General features: G+C 46.0%; 1 protein-coding gene across 2 annotated transcripts; it reads right to left on the bottom strand.

The window, feature by feature from the left end:
• Positions 1 to 13,051: 13,051 nt before the first annotated feature.
• SAT1 (spermidine/spermine N1-acetyltransferase 1) lies at positions 13,052 to 15,901 on the bottom strand. 2 transcript variants are annotated; one of them, XR_003535101.1, is made up of 7 exons: positions 15,634 to 15,901; positions 15,441 to 15,492; positions 15,274 to 15,357; positions 14,859 to 14,966; positions 13,989 to 14,090; positions 13,859 to 13,899; positions 13,052 to 13,570 (listed from the first exon to the last, which is right to left on the bottom strand). XR_003535101.1 is itself a non-coding variant. In XM_027689011.1 (6 exons), the coding sequence occupies exons 1-6, from the start codon at positions 15,697 to 15,699 to the stop codon at positions 13,400 to 13,402; spliced, it is 516 nt and encodes a 171-aa protein (XP_027544812.1). In that variant the 5' UTR covers positions 15,700 to 15,895; the 3' UTR covers positions 13,052 to 13,399. The 2 variants fall into 2 exon arrangements, 1 of the variants encoding a protein (XP_027544812.1); XM_027689011.1 differs by lacking the exon at positions 14,859 to 14,966 and having other exon boundaries at positions 15,634 to 15,895.
• Positions 15,902 to 19,723: the final 3,822 nt, after the last annotated feature.

Raw genomic sequence — 19,723 nt, 5'->3', positions numbered from 1 at the left:
AGCACCAGAGCCAGCCCAAAGGAATATGTTTGCTATCGTGTGCCAGGCTTGACACATTTTCCGTATCCTGCCAGAGATGAGGAATGGCATCGGGATCTGGGAGTGAGTCAGCTTGGGCCCCCGGCGGAGCGGAGGAGCAGCCTCGCCGGGGCAGGCTCGGGGCTCAGCACTGCCCGTCGTGCGCTGAACTGAGTGGAGATGCTGGAGAAAACTCAGCTTCTAACAGGAGCAAAGGGCTTACTCTCTGTCTGTGGTTCAGTGGGAGATCAGTGAGGCACGGTCTGCTGTGTTTATCCCTCCTGTACTCGGGTTCATCTGACAGTAAAAGGGATGAGCTGTTACTGGCTGAAGGAAGAAAGAAGGAAATGTGCACTGCTCGCCTCCCCCCATCCCTGCCAAGTGGGAGAGCAAGCCAATTCATACATAATATTGGAGTCCTCTGCCATTTAGCAGCTTTTGCACAGCGTCCAACTGTACAAGCACACGTCCCTGGGGTCAAATAACCTTTGGCTGTACTTTTGCCTCGATGGAGTAAGATCAGGATGATCTCTCCTTGTACAGGAGAGCAAGATACACAGCTGCTAAAATCAGCAACTGTGTTTTGACCAAGAAGAAAACAGTAAAGGGGAAGAAGGCTTAGCTTGTGGAAAAAAGAGGTAATGTAAATGTGAGTGCATCCTCTTTTACTACGGTGACCCTTCTCGATCTCTTTAAAAAGCCAGATATTTACCAGTTGCTTTTCAGCATTATTGTTTGTACACCATTGCCCTATTTGCAGATGAGGGTAGCCTGCTAAAGGGAGTCTCTTCTTGAGGAATGATACAGGAGCAGTGGTGTAAAAGCACCCTCAGCCTGGGCTAGTCAGCCCAGAGTGACTCGCCCAAAAGTAACTGAACTATGTGTGCAAAAAAGCCAGATGATTTTAGGCTCCCAGTAGGTAAGGGTGAAGTGCAACACAGATGTGCAGAACTCATTACATACCTCAGGCCACAAGTCTCTGAGCTAAGAACGTGCTGTGCTGTGCTTGAAGCACTATTTTTACCCTGAAAGGGCACTACCATGAATAAACTCATAGCCATCAGTTGCAAGTAAACTGCCACAAATAAAATCATAACTCCTAAGGAGGTGTGAAGTGGTAATTTTAATTAGTAGTCCTGCAGGACTTCCTGTATGTTTGTGTTTTCCTTGTGGAGTGAAAGGTATAAGGGGAGCGGTTTTATCTGCACACAAGTTCTCTCCTTTTTGCCTGCAGCTGAAAAACAGCTCTGCCTGCAGCAAGGCTGAGGAGCATTGTGTGACCCATCTGGCTGACCTGCCAGCCCCAGAGGGATGCTTATGGAGCATGGGAGAGCTCAGCACCATCTCTCCCAACTGGAAAAGTGGGACTCTTTCTGCTCGTGTCTGCAGGAACTGAGCGCTGGGGTCCCTAGGCAGAAGATCCTGTGATGTTTTCATACTTGATCGTTGACTTAATTCTCTGCACCAACTTGCTTCCTCTCAGCTTTCTCCTTTCGCTGCATTTGTGGTCCCTCTCTCTGGTGGACTTTCCTGGCTTTGCCCAGAGCACCTCCCTGGCCTGCGGATCCTGCTGAGGTCTTCCCTACATTTTTCTCTCACTTCAGTAATTTTCTTAAGGAATTCTGACACCTCATCATTCCTGCTTTCAAGGCTTCTCATATAGAGATTCCTCAAGCTCCTTCTCACGTATGGTTACCACTAGCAGCTTTCATCACTGATTTTGGGACAGTATTTCCACTTTTCAAAGCTGGAGAACAATAAGCTCAGTCTTTTTTAAAATGTAGTTTATTTTAAACATCAGGGTTTTGAGCTGGGTTAATTTTTAGCGGTAGTGGCTGTGCTGGCCACATGGCCTCACCTGGCCCAGTACGGGGGACCTCAGCTCTGCATCAGCATGTCTGGAGGACTCCTGGTGCTCCCAGAGCGCTTATTCCTACAGACATGGTGTGTGGGGCCGTGGGACATCGCGCAGTGCCGACATGGGTACGCATAGGTTGTCTCCCCAGCAGCGGCCTCTCCTGCCTCGTGGGAGAGGCTGCAGATCCAGGTGGCTGTCCCTAACAGCCTGGCAACAGCAGCTTTGCAGCACTTCTGGCAACCAGCAGCCCTGAAAGGGTGTTACAGCGTGCCTTGCATAACAGGGACATATTGGAAGGTTATGAGTGTTTATTTATGAAGAGGTTGGTGTTGCGTTTGTTTTTCTAGGGTTTGGTTTCCTGCTCATGTGAGGGCAGTTTCAGGGGACAGCTGTTCTGACTGGTGGGACGTACATGCTGGTACCCTTGGCCAGGTAAGGTCTTCAGACCTGACCTTCCCTCTGTGGTGAGTGTGGGGATGAGGACAAAAGAAAAAAAAAAGCATCAAAGCAAGAGAGAGCAAAAATGTGCACTGTGATTTGAAAAGGGCACAGTGAAATCCTGCAAAGAAACTATAGTAGATATTTTTATGCATGCTCTCCACTGTTGATTTTCTCCCACCACTAATAAGGATTGGTTTCTTATCTAATCCCTTTCTCCTTTCTCCTCTTTTCAACTACCAGCAATAATGTTGGAGGGGGCCACATGCTCCTCTCCAGGTTAAAGCTTAAGGGATATTTTTGTGGGTGACTTCAGCTGTGTAAGAGGAAAACTTGTTTCTCCAGGATGCACAAGGCTGGAGATGGGCAAACACCCAGGGACACAGCCTTTCCAAATCCGATTTCACTCAAGGTGCTACAGTAGCCCCAAAGTCTTGTTATTATATTTCATAATGAGTTTTCTTTTGATTGCTGTAGGTGATATACTCTTTAAACATTTTGATGTTTAAACATTTAGACTTTAGGAAAAGGAAATTACTATGAGATTTTAAAAAAATTTCATAGAGAACAATTTACTTGTAGCAAGGTAATCAGAAGAGCTCTTTGCTTCTCCTGGGATGGAGATTTAGGCACTGATTTATTAATCTGATCTATTTCATTTGTCCTAACAAAAAAGAAAGGGAAGAGACAAGCAGAATGTGTTTATAACAAAGAAACTAAATGGGCCTCTCCAAGCATGCCTGTGCCATTATAGTGCCCTAATTCTCTTTATAGATTAATATAGATTAAGCCTGTTAATCTTTATAGATTAACAAACCACTGTTATTTTATGGAAAACATAACTAGACACACTGAAGTAATATATAATATGATAATCCCAGTCCAGTGGTGGTTTTGGATTGATAAATGTTACCAACAGTTTGTTGGAAAACTGCACCAGATGTTTTTCCTGGTGCATTCTTGAAGGTTACCTTTGATCAGCCACAGCAGAGAGGAGGGTTTCCTGCTGAGTGCCAAGTTACCTGGGCATTATGTACCTTCAGATGAGTCAGTGGAATGAGGGATTGTCACAGGGCAGGAAAGAACAGATGAAACCGAGTGTCGCGGGGCCTCTGACTAAAAAGAAACTGGCAGGTGTTGGGTGCCCGACTGGTATTTTTAGGGTTCTCTTGCAGGAAGCTGGAATTGCTGGCAGTGCTGGTGTGAGCTCATGGTGTCAGGCTGCACCGAGGCCTCTTCTGAGGTGATGGCCCAAGGAAGGTGATCCTGAAATGATGCTGAGACCCCACACATCAGGCAACACAGCCCAGAGGCTTACCACAGGACTTCCTGCCTTTTTTACAAAGCAAAAGGCATGAAAAGAAGCCCAAATGCCACCCAGCCACTGCCCTCCAGGAAAAGAAGGGAGACTGGCTCACTGTAAGCAAACAGGATTGTACTGGAGATGTGGCTTGGCCATTAGTCAGCCATGCCACAGGGCTCAGTGGGATGTGGGCTTTCCTCCCCTGCCAGAAAACCCCGTAACACTTCTGGGGAGGCAGCTGGCAGGGGTCAACTAGTGCTGAGGCACTCTGGGGCTGCTGATCCTTGCTGTGGGGACCAGGTCCTCACCCTGCTGGCACACACTGGGGACTTGCTGTGGCTGCTGGGTGGTTGTAGTAGTCTCTTATTTAATTCTCTAAATATACAGTTGTGTGTCTCAAGAATAAAGCACTTAGGACAAATTACTTTACACATAAATTCAGTGTTTAATATCTTCAACACTTTCTGTAGACTTCCTTGTAATATAGAGGTAGAACATAATAGAAGTATCTCAGTTGGGAAGGACCTACAAGGAACATCTAGTCCACTTGAACACTTCAGGGGGACCAAAAGTCAAAGCACATTGTTAAGGGCATTGTCCAAATGCCTCTTAAATGCTCACAGTCCTGAGACATCAGCCACCTCTCCAAAGCCTGTTCCAGGGTTTGACCACCCTCTTGGTAAAGAAATGCTTCCTAATGTCCAGTCTAGATCTCCCCTGGTGATGCAGGTTTGAACTGTTCCCAGGTATCCCATCACTGAATCCCAAGGAGAAGAGATTAGCACCTCCCTCTCCACTTCCCCTCCTCAGGAAGCTGTAGAGAGCAATGGGTTGCCCGTCAGCCTCCTTTTCTCCAAACTAGACAGCCCCAACAGTTCTGTCCATTGAACGGGACTGGCTCTAGAAATGAGCCCCAAGGAGCACCACTGCTGACCAGCCACCAGACAGATGTAGCCCCATTTGCTGCAACCCTTTGAGCCCTGCCCTTCAGCCAGTTCTTCACCCGGTGCACTGTAAATCCACTCATCCCACAGCTTGATATGGGCATTAGCAGTTCACTGTTACTCCTTTAATGGAAACTACACAAAAAAGTGTATCATAATCAGGTGCAACTTATGTACTATTTATGCACATTATCACTCAGGTACTGAGTGTATTTGCTGTGAGTGAAGTAGAATTCCACTATATCTCTGTGGGAAAAGTCTTTTAGCCATAGCTTTAATGGGGCAAAAGAAGAGGCACTCATATGTGTGTGCTCACTCACACATGACGCGAGTCACACATGAGACCATGGGACTAAATAAACTGCACTGAAGAAAAGGGGGATTCAGTTAATGGTGGCAGCTCTGCCGGATGTCCATGGAGGTTGTTCCCAGGTTGAGGGCTGATTTGAGGTCAGCCCTGGACATCATCCTGGCTGTATTTGCCCGGCCTGGGGTGGTGGCTGAGTTTGCAGAGTTTTGGTAAAAGAGACTCTCTGGAAAAAATATTGATGTTTCGTGCCAGCTGTGTTGCAGAAAGCTGTTTTTGGGAACACTTGTTTCACTGCAGGGAACTGTATTTCTTCACTTATAAAACTCAGTGTATGTTTCACCCAGTGTGCCGGGAAGCAGCCTGTGAGACAGGCAGCCAAGTGTGCACCCACAGAGCCATAACATGCCCTTTGCCTGTCACGTTCAAGCCTGAAAGCCTCTTCAGACAAGACATTTCCCTATCTGAAGAAGTGTGAGCTTCCTCTCCCTGTGATGTAAAATAGCTGCTGAGGGGGCCTGGCAGCAGAGCAAACACACTGTCAGCCCTCCCCTGCCCTGAGCATGCCCAAAAGCCTGAGGAGGGATGAACTCACACCTGCTCCCCACATCTGCCCGTGTTTACCTCAGTGGGTTTCTCCTCCATCACGCTCCCCCTACAGAGACTACAGTGAGCCCATGTACATCACTCTGGCTCTGGTGTCCTGGCAGGCACTAAATCTCAACTGCCACAGCTCACCCACTGCAGAGAAGTTGTCTCAGACAAACCCAGGCTCTCCTCAAATACTGTTTGCCATGTCATGAGACTGCTGGGGCTCAGCCTCACTGGAAAAGATGCTGTTTCAGCTCCAACTGGCATGGTGTGCATCCGTGTGGTGTGTTGGCAGGTGCTGATCCTGCAGATGTTCCCCGTGCTGCAGCCAGGCAGGTTTTGCTGGCTGCAGTGTCACTAGAGGTGACTCTATGAGAATTTGACACTTGGAGTTGTTTGTGGGGAACATCTTTAGCAGGCCAGCTGTGAGACTGGGGCTGCACTCTGGCAAGCGGTGAGGGCTGGCCCAGCACAGCCCACAGCATACGTGTGTTTCTAACCTTTTATTGCAAGCTGCACGTGCTTTAGGTGGATTTACATCTGGTTTACATCCTTTACTTCTGCAAACAGGAGCACCTGATGCTTTATATCTTAAGTCAAAGGACCATCAATTCTTGGATCCAAAAGGCTCAACAGCTTCTCTAGGAACAAACGGGAGATAATGTCACATCCTCCTCTACACCTTTTCTTGATTTTAGACCTGTGTTAAAAGGACTTTTCACTTTTGCAGTGCTGTGTTTATTTCAGAAAATACCCTAGCTGAGAAACCAGATGTCTGTGCAAGCAAAGCCCCAGCTGCCCAAACTGTTCTGGAGAGGCACATGGCTATGGGCACCTAGAGGCAAACCTGGTCCTGCCTGGGAGTGAAGCAGGGATGTCTGACTATGCTGAGCTGTAGGAGTGAAAAGTGCTTTGGCTTTTACCAGCAGAAAATAACAGCTTGCTGACACCAAGCCCAAATGGCAAGAAAAGGAGGTCTGGGGTTCTGGGTCCCTGCAGGACTTCTGTAATCAAATTTCAGTCAAATCATCGCTATGGCAAACCCAGCATGGAAATACAAAATAATTTTATTACTTGTCTATGCAGAGAAGGTAGTCAACTCATGCCTATAAATCCCAAGTATTTGCTTACGTAAATTATTTTTGTTTTCCTTTGGGATTCTTTAACCTTGTCCTCACTTCACCGTCATTTGTACCAGCTGTACTTTGTAATGCGGTGGACTTTGGTTTATCACCCTGTTTTACAGTCTGACAGCTTTACAGCTTTCAGAGATATGTGGTTACATAAAATGGGTGTGCTTCCTTGCCTGGCTAAGGAACAACATACACTGATGGCCACTATCCCTTGAATTTTCAGCTGGTTTTGGTTTTGCTTAAAACTGGATTCATAAGGTGTTATTTCTTTGATACTAGCACTTGCTGCTGCCTCTCTCTGCCAGTTCTGCCAGTTGCTCTTCAGCAATAATTCCTGCTCCTACACCACGAAATCCAGTGCTTGCTAATGCATTGAGTTATGGCTAATGAGATCAATGGGCGGTAAAAGTAATGCAGAAATTATTAATGTATCCCAGGAATTTACCTCTGAGACTTCTGAATTTGTGAAATAAGAGTCTTCTAGTTTCTTTTGACTACGTTATCTGGAATGAATAAAGCCTATACTGTTTCCCTTGATGCCTCCTCCTCCATCGGGTGCGTGGCTTCCTGTGGCAGGCTGTGGTCAGCCCCTGCACCTGGCCTTCAGCACTGCAGACCTCTCCTCCCGCCTCCTTTTTAATTTACATTTTCTGCCCTAATGGCAAAGCTACAGCTCTATACAGGGGTTATTACCTCTAGGAGCAGTGAATGCAGATTTTGATCCATCCCTCTATGTTAACTCTGAAAAAAAAAAGACCCCTATGCCTGCCACTGTAGCTAAAACACATTCAGGCTGTGGTGGGAAATGCTCTTGTACATTTTTGCTACTCCATGGTAGGAAGTTGGCTGGGGAAGAAACCCAAATTCTGTCACGTGAACCGATTGCAAAAGGCACGAGACTATGAGTCTTTTGTTTGCTCCTGTGCAAGCTGTGGGGGGGTGTTTGTGTGTCAGTGTCTCAAGTAGGCCAACTCAGAAAGTTCAGGGGGATCATGGAGAGCCCAGACTGGAGTTTGCTCCTCATAAGAGCAATAAAGAAAGACTGTTCAACGGTTCCTTTGCTGTGGTATCTGGGTGCCTATTTATAGTAACCAGCTTTGAAAAATCTCACCCTGCACTTTTATCAGTGCATTTTGAAAACAACACTGCAATATTCAGTTACTTGGAAACACTGATGGGCTTTCATGTGGAAAGCTACCATCTCTCTTATGTTTTTTTCTCATATGGAGGAAGGTTTCTAGTAGGAATTTCAGGGGTTCATGTCCCATCCCTGCTCAGTGGGTTCCCGGGAGGTGATGTGAAGATGTTAAGCCACCTCATCATGCTGTAAAGCAAACTTTCAGGAGAGTATGGGCACCTGGTTTCATCTTACCAAAGCACTTTCTTTTTAATCTGTTTTGATGGAGAAGGGAAACAGAGTTCAAGAAAATGGAGGTTCCTTTCCCTTTGAGTGGATGTGACCAGCTGACATATGCTATATGAACAATCAAAATATGCAAAGTTCAAAACACAAATAAACAAAACTACTTACCTGAGAGCAGTTTCTGAACAGGGTGTTTGTTTTCAACCCTCATGAGCTAATTATCTCCTGGGGCTTTTTATCTCCTGCTTTGGCCTGGAGTAAATCTCTGAAATAAAACCAAAACAGGTTTGAAGATGGAATTGCTCCCCATCCCTCCCTATTTTCAGTTAAGGTGTGTACCTCTGCTTTATTCTGTTATCAACCATGGGGAGTGTTTCTGATTGCAGAAAAAGTCAGAGCGTGGTAGGGAGAGGCCTGAGGGTCGGGAGATGAACATCCTGCAGGGCTGCAGTGGTGGTGGGCTGTGCTCCTGCCCCAGAGCCCACATCACCGTCCTCAGCCTTACACCCTCTCCTCCAAGTGCTCCCTATTGGGACTAGTCTGAGCTCCTGATGGGTTCTGAAGCCCTCCATCAAGATTGCATTTACCAAAAACTTTCTGGACAGCAAAAACAGTTAGTCAGGTTGGGGGGGGGGGCAGGGGAAGGAAGAGCCCTGAGAGGGAGGCGTGCCTGGATGGTGAAGTTAGAGCCTGCTTTGAGTTTGCAGTGAGATTAAACATTAGCAGCTGGCATCCTGCTGCTGCGCTGCTTTGTTTCAGACAGCAGCTGATGCCTTTATTTAAATAGCAGCCACTTCTCTGAAACATGAGTTCCTAAAAAAAAAAAAAGGAAAAAGGTGTTTAAGCAATCCTGCCCAAGCAAGGAAAACAACTGGGCAAAGCCGAGTCTGTTACGTGAGGTGAATTATTTAAACCCAGGCAGGTTTCCTCAGCGCTGCCATCAGCCAGCCTGTTCCCAGTGCCTGTGTGTGTGCATTCCAGCTGCTCAGCTTTTGCTCCCCCGAGGGATGTAAGGGGAGAGCCCAAGGGAGCGAGCGCTGTGAGGAGGAAACTTGTGCAAACTGAAGGAAATAAACCTTCTGGTCAACTCAAAGGGAGGGAGGCATGACGCACACCTCTGGGCTGGCCTCCAGCCCGAGGTAACACCGTGTGGCGGGGAATTATGCAGAGCTTTCCTCAATCCCTCTCCGTACATAGCTGGTGTTTTCCCTGCAGCTGAGACTTTCGCATTCAGCGGGCCAGGCTCCAGGATGGCGAGTCTCTCAAGACAAAACACCGCGTGCAGGAATGCATTAAAGCCCCCATATGCTCTTTGGAGGAAAAGTTTGCGTTGGCTTTTTGAATTACGTTGACAGCAAAGGCTCTTTACAAGAAGAGGGGAGGGGGAAGGGTTGTTTTTCTCGCATATATTCTGTTTTAACTTAAATTATGTAGACAAAAAAAAAGCCTCCTTCCATGCCGTCGCTATGGCTACGGCTCAGATCATTATGCAGAAGCCTGTGAACAGGAAAAGGCCAAGTGGAGAGGGGGCGGCGAGCCCGGCGCTCCTTATGCTTGCAGTCGGGTATGGTCCTCTGACGCATCCTCCGGCCGCAAGTTTGTCCAAGGCCACCTTTCTGACCCCACCCGACGGGAACGTGGAAACACTGCAATTGCGAAATCTTCTGCTGGCTTGCTCAGCGCTAGGAGAACTTACCGGGTCATGAGTTTGAGAGCGAGAGCGAGGAGGAGCTTCGCACCTCACCACCCTGGAGATGTTATCGGCGCTGTCATTAACACCGCCTCTCTAACTCTTCCCCTGAGGCAGGCAAGGGAACAGGGTGAGCTGACGCACCTGCAGGCCACCCGCAAGCCCTGTGCCCCTACTGTGATGGGATCCCACTGGTGTGATACCAGTGAATAGCTCAAAGCCGTTGCTTAGACCCCATCATACGCTCGCACTGCAGCTTGGTGGTGTGAATGTGGTCCTGGAGCCGAAAAAAGTCGCACCAGGTGAGGTTTCTCCAACGCCTAAAGCCACAGAAAATACTCTGCTGCGTGTCTCAGTTGTAGTACCAGAGTCACTTTGGTCTCCCGGTAGCTTGAGAAAGTTATTGAGGGAATTTAAAATTGATCTTGACCCATGGCATTACCATATCACTGTTGGAGACTGTTACCAAAACTGTGAGAATATTTCTGCTGGTTTTAAAAACCCTACTGCTTAATAGAATCTCAACAAAAATCACATCTGAAAGGTTAGTCCCAGTCTTTCCTTTCATATATGAATGTTTACAATTATCACCAGTGGCTAGAAAAGGTCTTCTCATTTAGAACTGCCTCACTTGTTTTCTGTGACTCCTAGAGAATCTATTTCATCAAAATCTGTTTAGAAAATGCAATGATAGAAGATGAACAAAATATGATAAACAATTCTAAATTGATTGAAAATTTGACTAAGCTGCTTACTTTCCTAATTATAATGCCTAATTAGTTGGCTCGTTCCTTTCAGTCATGCAGCTTTGATAGCTTTATTGTGCTCTAGAAGTCTGGGGCCTGAGATTGAAGCATGTCTGGCCTAGATATCTAATGAACTGTTAATTTCAAAATAAAAACATTCTTAAACTGCTCTACTAGCAATCACCTTCTGGTCTGATACACGGAGCCAGAAGCACAGCTTAAAATAACCAAAACAGATTGCACTAGGACTGAGATGCACAAGTAGGTTAATGTAGCTGACAGAGTAACCAGCAAAGTTATTGCAGCTTCACCACGGAGAAGAGATAACACCCTGGTGCTCAGCAAGAGCTGCTGGAGACTATCTCATCCTTCCCATTCCACCTCCATCAGCAGCTACTGGGCTGGTTCACTGAGTGGGCTTACTCTCACCTCCTTTGGCTTGCTGAATTGCAGAAGAGTACAGGCTGAGCAAGAGCAAGTAGAGAGGTTTGTAGCCTGGCATTTAATCTTCGGACAAGCAAAAAACAGATTTCTGTTCCCCTTGGGTAGGAGAGGGATTTGAATCTCAGGCTCCCGTGCGTGGTATGAGTACTCTCACAGCAGCTGAGGTGCTGCACAGACATGAGCAGTGTCTGGAAATGGTTGTTTCTTATGCAGAAACTGACCTGCTCAATCAGGGCAATTTTGTGACAGATTCTGTGCTGACAACTGGAGTTTGTCCGGACAACCATTTGGATATATCACAGAATCATAGAAGGGTTTGGGTTGGAAGGGACCTTACAGACCATCTAGTTCCAACCCCCTGCCCTGGTCAGGGATGCCACCCACTAGACCAGGTTGCTCAGACCCCCATCCAGCCTGGCTTTGAACACTTACAGGGATGAGACATCCGCAGGGCAACCTGTTCCGGTGCTTCACCAACCTCACAGTGAAGTATTTTTTAACAGCCAATCTAAACGTGCCCTCCTACAGCTTAAAACCATTTCTCCTTGTCCTGTCAGTAGATGCTCTTGTGAAAAGTCCCTCTCCAGCTTTCCTGTAGCCCCTTTAGGTACTGGAAGGCTGCTAGAAGGTTTCCCAGGGCCTTCTTCAGGCTGAGCAGTCCCAACTCTCTCAGCTTGACTTCATAGGTAAAGTGTTCCAGCCCTCTGATCATCTTTGTGGCCTCCACTGGACTCACTCAAACAGGTCTGTGCCCTTCTTATGGTGGGGACCCCAGAACTGGACACGGTACTGCAGGTGGGGTCTCACAAGAGCAGAGTAGAAGGGCAGAATCCCCTCCCTCGACCTGCTGGCCACACTGCTTTTGATGCAGCCCAGGATATGGTTGGTTTTCTGGGGTGAGCACATGTTGCCAAGACAATGTTGATATTCTCATCCACTGATACCCCCAAGGAAGAGCTACCTTCTGCTCTCTTTCAAGACCTCATGTATTTTTTATTAGCCTTCTCATTCTTGAGGCAACAGTTGACAGCCACACCTCACACCTGGGCAGAACTGGCACACTGCTGATTACACCTCAGCTAAAAACAGAAACAAAACAGAAAATAAGGAGAGTTTCATGCTAAATGCTCTGCACAGCTTGCTGTTGGCCCTAGGCAACGATACCTTATTCTTAAAATTATTTCAGCATTACTCGTAGTTGAAGCAGTCACTGCCCTCTACTCTCTAGGATGAGGAAACATCTTCCAAGTGATATGTGATTTATGCAGTGACCAAAAGGTTTAAAACTTTGTTTTATTTAAACCAGTTAATGTTATAAGGCAGATAAGTGTCTTCCCTTCCTTTGAAGAAAAAGCAGTGCTGGCCAAAAGAAACTTTTTATTGCAGGGTTACCACAGAGCAAGAGGGGAGCAGTGTAAATCTTGCATGCACCTGCTTTCACCATCAATTTAAGAGAAGGGCCTACACAGTACTTACTGCAAAGTTAACTTGTCTCAAAGGCAACTAAAAAATTGCTGAGCAGCATTGTTTTCACCTACTGCCGCACAAAGGCTTAAACACACAGTATCTGTTTTCTGTTAAGTGCTTAACACAGCATTTAATTTCAGGCAGCTCAGCACCACTGACTACACAGCACTGAGGCACAGGCAGAAAGGCTGAACCTTATCTGAAATCATGTACAAAAACCCAGGTCACCAGAAACATTCAAGTTTGGTGTTTTAAAGTCACATAATGGAGCTTTTTTTGTGACTTGTAAAAATACTTTCTCCTACATGTGATCAGTCAAAACCTTTTTTTGTTACTTAGGCTTTGAAACCACACGTGGATGCATCTTCCCTTTAAAGGTTATGCCATTCCAACTGCTGTGATCTGCAGGTAACTGGAAGGCTCAAGCTCCAGATTTTCTGGAGCTGCTTTCCGGAGAGAAGCAGCCTGATTTAGGGACCCCAGCTGTACCTTAAAATTTAGTTCACAAGATAGGATGCTCTGCACCACACAGGAAGTAAAGGCTGATCTCAAACCCCTCCAAATACTCGGGTGCTCAAAACTCACCACTGGGTCCCACGGCCACACAAGTGCACCTTTTACCCCACTGAGACCACGGTAAATTGTTTCACTCATCGTGAAAATGTTTGGATGAATCAGCAAGTCTTTTATTAATTTGCATGTTATTTAACTGAAAACTGTTTGTGAGAATTAAAGTCAAAACTACTGCATGAAGTGAAAACACTATTTATTTTTATAAAAGGCAATAATTAAAACAAACCCTACCAGTGTGTACATTGTACACATTTGAATGACACTTACAAGAATGAAGTTTCCATATACAAGGATTACAAGCCCACACTGGTAAAGGATGCACACAAGCACATGCTGAACTTCACAGATGCCAACTCCAGATCACAGTACCAATTACTCTATGACCACATCTGCATAGCGTTCTCATTATTAGGATCCACACTACTTTATTCCACTACAACATGTACATAACACAGAAAGCAAGAAGGAGTTTATTCAGAGAGCATATATATTCGCAGAAAGAATTTATTTGCTGGAATAATCTCTCACTCTTCTGTTGCCATCTTCAAGAGATACTCTTTGTCAATCTTGAAGAGCCTCCACCCCTCCTCAGTGGACAGATCGGAGGCGCCCCTCCTCTTGTAGAACCTGATGGACGGTTCGTTCCACTCGGCGACGAGGAAGTGCATGCTGCTGCAGCGGCACTTCACAGCCACCTGCAAGGCAGGACACACCACACAGCTCACACAGCAGCCCCGGGTCACGAGCACAGCAAGAACTGGTGAGATTACTCTGCAACTCTGCATCACCAGTCATCGAGTTCATTCTGTCAGTCACTTCTCACTGTTTACCAGACTCCAGACAATGCTTTAAGCTGTCTAGTGTCCTGTCACCTCCTTTAAGTCAGCACAGTGCTGAAGGAGAAGCTCCACGCAGTTAACAGAAAAGCAAGAACACTGCTTTGTGCTGAGTTCTGCTTGTTTAGACTTATCACTAAGACGTACCTGACTCAAGTTCTTCAGAATTTCTGACCCGATACCAAGTCCTAAAGAAACAAAAAGAAACAAGAACCTTAAGTTTTAAATTTAAAAAAAGTCCTATAAGAAGCAACTAATCTAATTCTGTAATATATACCTCTATACTCAGCCATCACATAAAAATCTTCAAGATACAGCAGTTTTCCAATCCATGGATCGTAAGTGAAGTAATACATGGCAAAGCCCACAACACATGTTTCTGAAACAAAGGGTGTAACTTCAGCTCGTCTGAATTTAGAAGCAAAAATATTAAGTCTTACATGCATGTTTAAATATACGTATTCTCTGTGACATGCAGACATTTGATATCAGGTTAGAATTAAAAATGAAGTTTACAAGTAAGCACACAACTGAAAATATGATTTCTGACAAACTTGTATCAGCCTAACAGAACAAAGTTTGCCCTAGCCATACCTTGAAATCCTCAAAAGCACTATCACAGTAAGTGCTAACACAGGGCTTTTTTCTTCAAAGTAAAGCACACCCTACTGATTTATCAGTATTTCCACTCATGAATACAAGTAAGAACTTTACACAGCAGCTCACAATCTAGATGACTGCCCCAGCTCTGCCTCCTTAGCAACCAGAACAGTCTGTCAAACTCTGAAGAACACTGATCTTTCTGTGTACATTTGTCAGTAACTACACTGTGTGAGAAGGCCTAATCCCAGGCCACCTTTACAGAAGCATTTCAAGCACCTCAACTTAAGCTTCCATGAGAGCATCACGCTGCTTTATTTACCTTCAGTACCATAAAGTCAAGGTAAGTAAAGCTGCAGCTTCAATTTTAATTCTGTGGCTCAACAAAGAAGAGAAACAACTCTTCCAACAACAGCCCACTCAAACATAAACCTTGAGTATTTTAACTATTTCTGCACATACTATAAGAGAAGCGTGCAAACAGGTTTCTGATCTACTGTGTCTTTGGTAAAGGTTTGGGAACAGCACTTGTCCCTGTAGACCTTACCTCATATTATGATCATCTACTTTATTGTGTAACGGATCTTTTAGTTACCTCCCCGCCCATCCATGTACACGGAAGGGCCATGTACATGGCGAAGCTAGAGACTGTAACCTGAAGATTGGGGACAAATTAAAGAAAAAAATGTGATTCAACAGAATTACATAAAGGTAAGTCAGGGTCAAACAAGAAAAACCATTTAATTAACTGGAGTCAAGTACATTATGTTATACCTGATCTTCCCATGCTTCCAGGATTAGCAACCACTTCAGCAGAGCATCACTATACATTACTGCATTTACCAGTTAACCTACTCCTCCTATCCCAGTTCGCTGGTGAATCCTTATGTACAATCGATAACATTAAGCACATGATGCCTCTGTATTTTTAGTATCCAAAAATAAGCATTGGGAAGCCTCACCTTCAGACGACCACTGGTCTTTCGGCACTTCTGCAACCAGACAGTGGTAGAAAGGGTGCTCGCCAAAACCATCCTCAAGCAGTTCTGGAAGATCAGAACACACGGGCACCTGAGCCACAGACACCGTCACTCGGCCGCCCACCCGGCGAGCTGACGCCGCCTCGTACCTTTCTCAGTTAGCACCACTTGGTCCTCCATGTCCTCGTACTTGGCTAGTTCCTGGAAGAGAAGGAGCCGTGAGCGGCCTCTCCCCGCCCCTCCGCCCTTGCGCAACACCTTGTTTTGCTCGGGCCTCGTCAGCGCTGACCCCCCCGCACCGCTGAGACTGAGGGACCCCCCCGGTCCGCGCCCCGCCCGCACCTTGATCAGTCGCAGCAGCTCAGGGCAGTCCTCGGGACGCGCGGCGCGGATGCTGAACGATGCCATTTTCGGCGGCGCTTCCCCCTGCGGCCCCCTCGGCTGACGAGTCCCCGGTGTGTGAACAGGAGGAGCAGCTGTTTCTTCATTCGTGTCCCGGGCGCGGCGGCCACCTGCGGTCAGTCAGGCTGCGAGCATGTCCCGGCGGCGTTCGGCTGCTGCGGCCTCTTCGCGTTCCCTGCTTCCCCGGCTCGGAGTGTGAGGCCCCTACCCCCCTGCCGCCGCATTTATAGACGCCCGCGTCCCGCCTCCCGCCGTGCGCGGGCCAATGGGCGCGCCCGTTGCTCTCGCCCACAGCCAATGGGCGCGTCCCGCCCGGACGCTGTCCCGGCCCCGCCGGCAGCAGCTGCGGAGTCTCGTGACTTGCCCCCCCCTTCCGCGCGGGGGCGCCCCCTGGCGGAGCCGCGGGGCGAGACCCCCCTGTTCTCCCCGGGACGGGACCGTCCCTTAGGGCACCCCCGGGACCGCCGGGACCCTCGGCCCCGCCTCTCCCGGCCCCGGCTGCCACGGACAGCCCGAAAAGCGAGCCCGGCGCTGCCCCTGTCTCGGGGCTCTCCCTGGAGGGGCACCGTGTTAAAGGGCCGCGGCGCCGCCCTGGCCGCGGGGCGGTGATGGCGCGCTTTGTGCACCGCTGACGGGAGAGAGGGGGAAAAAGGCCTCGGTATTTGCTTGGAATAAGGAGTAATGATCCGTATCCCAGCCTGTTGCGCGGAGGAGGGTGTCTAGCGCCAAGGTGCGCCCCCGGGCGGGAGCGTCCTGATGGAAAATAGTTCAAAGCACCGAAGTTTACCCTTGGGATCGGGACGTTTTCCAGCCTGGCACAGGCACCGTGACTCCCCTGACCGAAGGGGAAGGGGCAGTGCTGGGAGAAGCACAAAGGACAGGAGTGGTTTCAAAACAGGGGGAACTGCCAATAGTCTGCCCTAAGGGAGGCTGAGACTCCATCCCGATGGAGGTATGGATGTCCCTGAGAACAGCGGGGAGTAAGATGAGAAAATTCCATCTGGACAGACTCCCCCAAATGACTTTGGAGTATGAAAGGATGGAGCAATTATTCCTAGCCCTGCTCTCCCTCTGGACATGACCTACAGATGTTGACCTATGCCGAGGAATGAGCTTGGATCATGATTTAGGTGACTGTGTGGTCTATGGACCCAGCTGGGCCACCCAGAGGAGAAGTGCAATTCCTTGGCATACATGTGGTTTTCTTTTCACCCTCTTCTATTGCTGTGCAACTATCACATCCATCCTTAGATACTGTAAATGAGCTCTTGATCTTAGATTTAGGTTAATCTGACTTCAGAGTGGTTTGGGATATGGGAAGGCACTGTCATGCTACTGACTCTCACAACACTCACCCTATTTTTCAATGTATCCAACATCCAACAAGATTCTCCTTTATTTAGACAGAGGGGCAGCACGAAACATGATACTGCAAGAGAATTGCATAAAGAAGTGTGTATTCTGGTGGCTCGTGTTAGCCAAGAAAACCCTTTGGCACACAGTGGAAAGTGCCTGGAGCCCTGGAAGAATAATTTATGATTTATGAAAACACCCTAACTGGCTCTGTTTATCCTCTATTGGTGCAAAAAGGGAGATGCCCAAAGAACAGAAGCATTTCCAAATCACAAAGCAACAGCAAATGGCTAGTAGTAGAAGAGCTAAGATTTATTTCATGGGTTGTGGATCCCTCAGGACAGGGCTTTTGGTAGGGGGACTAAATCTGAATAAACTAGCAAAGAATGGACTGAACCCAACTACATACATTTAATGAATATACTGGGATCAAAAATGGGCAATACAGTCTCTGTGAAAGGCAGCAGTGTTTGTGTTGTCTCAACCCATTTTGTTTTGCATTTCACAATGAGGAAGTCACGCTATCAGGAAACCTACTGTTGTATAAGAACAGAAAGTGCCTGGCTTCTTTCTTCTGAAGTCAGAAAAGTCACTTGATTTTCGAAGCTGAAGTTTCAGCAAAAAAAAAAACCCGAACATTTTCTACCTTGACTTTTTCAAAGTCCTGCTTTAACTTGCTCAGAAATATGCTGATACCGTGTTACCCCAGTTAATACAGTTCATTGGATTTAGCTTTCAAAGTCACAAGGCAAACGGAAAAATAATAAAAAAATTCTTAAAATATAAAAAATAATTTCCTAAACAATAGGAAATTCAGAGAATTGAAAAAGAAAGAAACAAAGAAAGAAAAAGAAAGAAAGAAAAAGAAAGAAAGATATCTAATTAAGATATCTAGATCTCAGAGACTATGGTGCAATTATTTAGTTACATATTACTAGAGGTATTTTTCCAGAATAAGTAAGATTAATAAGAATGGTAAGAATATTTTACAAAGAGGTTCTAAAGGAACTCAGTTTTGTGAATTAATCAGATTGATGGGGCTTGTATTTTACAGCTTCTTCCTTTTGTCTCAGGTCTGTTTGTCTTTGAGCAGGTTCTGTGTCATCTTGACATAGCTACAGCCAGTGATGAAATCTCTAATGACCTGCACAGGGCTCGGATTTTATCCTTGAGTGGTCACAACCTGTTCATCTGCCCTTCTCTCCAAGGGAATGAGTAGTGGCAAGTCTCCTGAAAAGGATCAAGGTTTTGTCATATTATGCAAGTATGCATGCTGGCAGGTGGTTAGAAAATGTGTTTAAGGTAAACCAGTGTTGAAATAACCTGTTATAGTGAAATATGCACTGAAGTCTGGATTAGCTCACTTTTCTGTACCAGCCAGCAGCTTCTTCCATGCAGAACCTGCCAACTGTGAATCCATCAGCATTTGCACCAGGAGGGTTGGACTTTGGTCTTTGAGAGGTAGAATGGTTAGAATTATATGAAACGAGCATGCATATAATTCCCATTATTCTCACTGCATCTTCTCTCTAAACGTTACTTGTAAGAGGAGAAACAGAACATTTTGTGCAAAATATCAAGCAGCACTTTATTTTTTAGCATGCAACGGGAACTGCTGCTAATAAAAGCACACGAAGTGTTATGTGGTGATTGAGACATGTTTTCCCCACATCCTCTCCGGAGATGGAGGTCATGTCTAGTCTGAAGCTACCTGAAATAACCAAGCCAGTTCCTCCAGATCCTTCCACAGATGAACAATTTATGCAGAGTTATGGGACCTCATCCATACTTATACAAAAAGCATGTTTTTATTTGTATCTAATTTTCTAATGTCCTCTTTTCTCAGAGGCTGGACAGAAAGGCTCAAAGTGGGCACCAGTTTTCTTTCTTTACTGTCCAACTAATCAAACTCCCTTTACTTCTCCTATTTTAATTTCTGATTTCCTCCTTTGCTAGGAAGATTCCTTGAATTCCTGTATGAACGCCTCTCTCATGCCTCAAAGGTTCTCTGTTTGCAATAAATAAGAGGGGAAGGAGAAAAACTCCTTATTCCACATTAGAATGCAGTGAGTTAATAATTTTTGATTGCACTATTAAATATTTTCAAGTATTTCAATCCAAATTGTATCTCCTGTCAAATCTCTGGAGCAAAATACAGAAAATGCAATTAATACTCTGTATTGACCTGTAGTTTTTCCAGATTAGTGTTTGGATGAGATTCAGGATTCTCTTAGCCTTTTCAACTGAATATTTTCTTCCTCATACTTAGACCTTGCATTGATATTTATGAGTTCATAGTTGCTTCCAGATATTTTTTAAAGTAACTTTAAATTACAGTTTGTCAACACCAGGCTGTACATAGAAAAAATATTAATCTCTGTCAGAATAGTAGAGAATACTAAATAAATACTGCAGGAGCATTGCTCAGAATTCAGGGCAAATGCAAAATTAACAGTTTTACATAATAATGCTACACGAATTTCCATAAGCTGGAAATCAAAGGACCATAATTCTCCATTATTATCTTTGAAGACATATTTTAGGTCATTAGAACCCTATTCCCATAAGCTAATACATCTCATCTGTCATTTGTTATTATGCCCTTTAATGATTTTGGGATTTAGACGTAACTAATTATCTGCCTTCATCCACAAATCATCTATCTCATGTGCAAATA

This window comes from Neopelma chrysocephalum, unplaced genomic scaffold (genome assembly GCF_003984885.1).
Source record: "Neopelma chrysocephalum unplaced genomic scaffold, ASM398488v2 Primary Assembly neopelma1_76, whole genome shotgun sequence".
Taxonomy (NCBI): domain Eukaryota; kingdom Metazoa; phylum Chordata; class Aves; order Passeriformes; family Pipridae; genus Neopelma; species Neopelma chrysocephalum.
This window is presented reverse-complemented; position numbering and strand designations above follow the sequence as displayed.

Coding starts and splice junctions, on each gene's coding strand:
- SAT1 (XM_027689011.1), bottom strand. CDS start 15,699: ATGGCATCGTTCAGCATCCGCGCCGCGCGTCCCGAGGACTGCCCTGAG. Junction 15,358..15,440: donor AGTGGTGCTAACTGAGAAAG/GTACGAGGCGGC, acceptor CTGATCTTCCAG/AACTGCTTGAGGATGGTTTT. Junction 14,091..15,273: donor AGACCAGTGGTCGTCTGAAG/GTGAGGCTTCCC, acceptor CCTTTGTTTCAG/AAACATGTGTTGTGGGCTTT.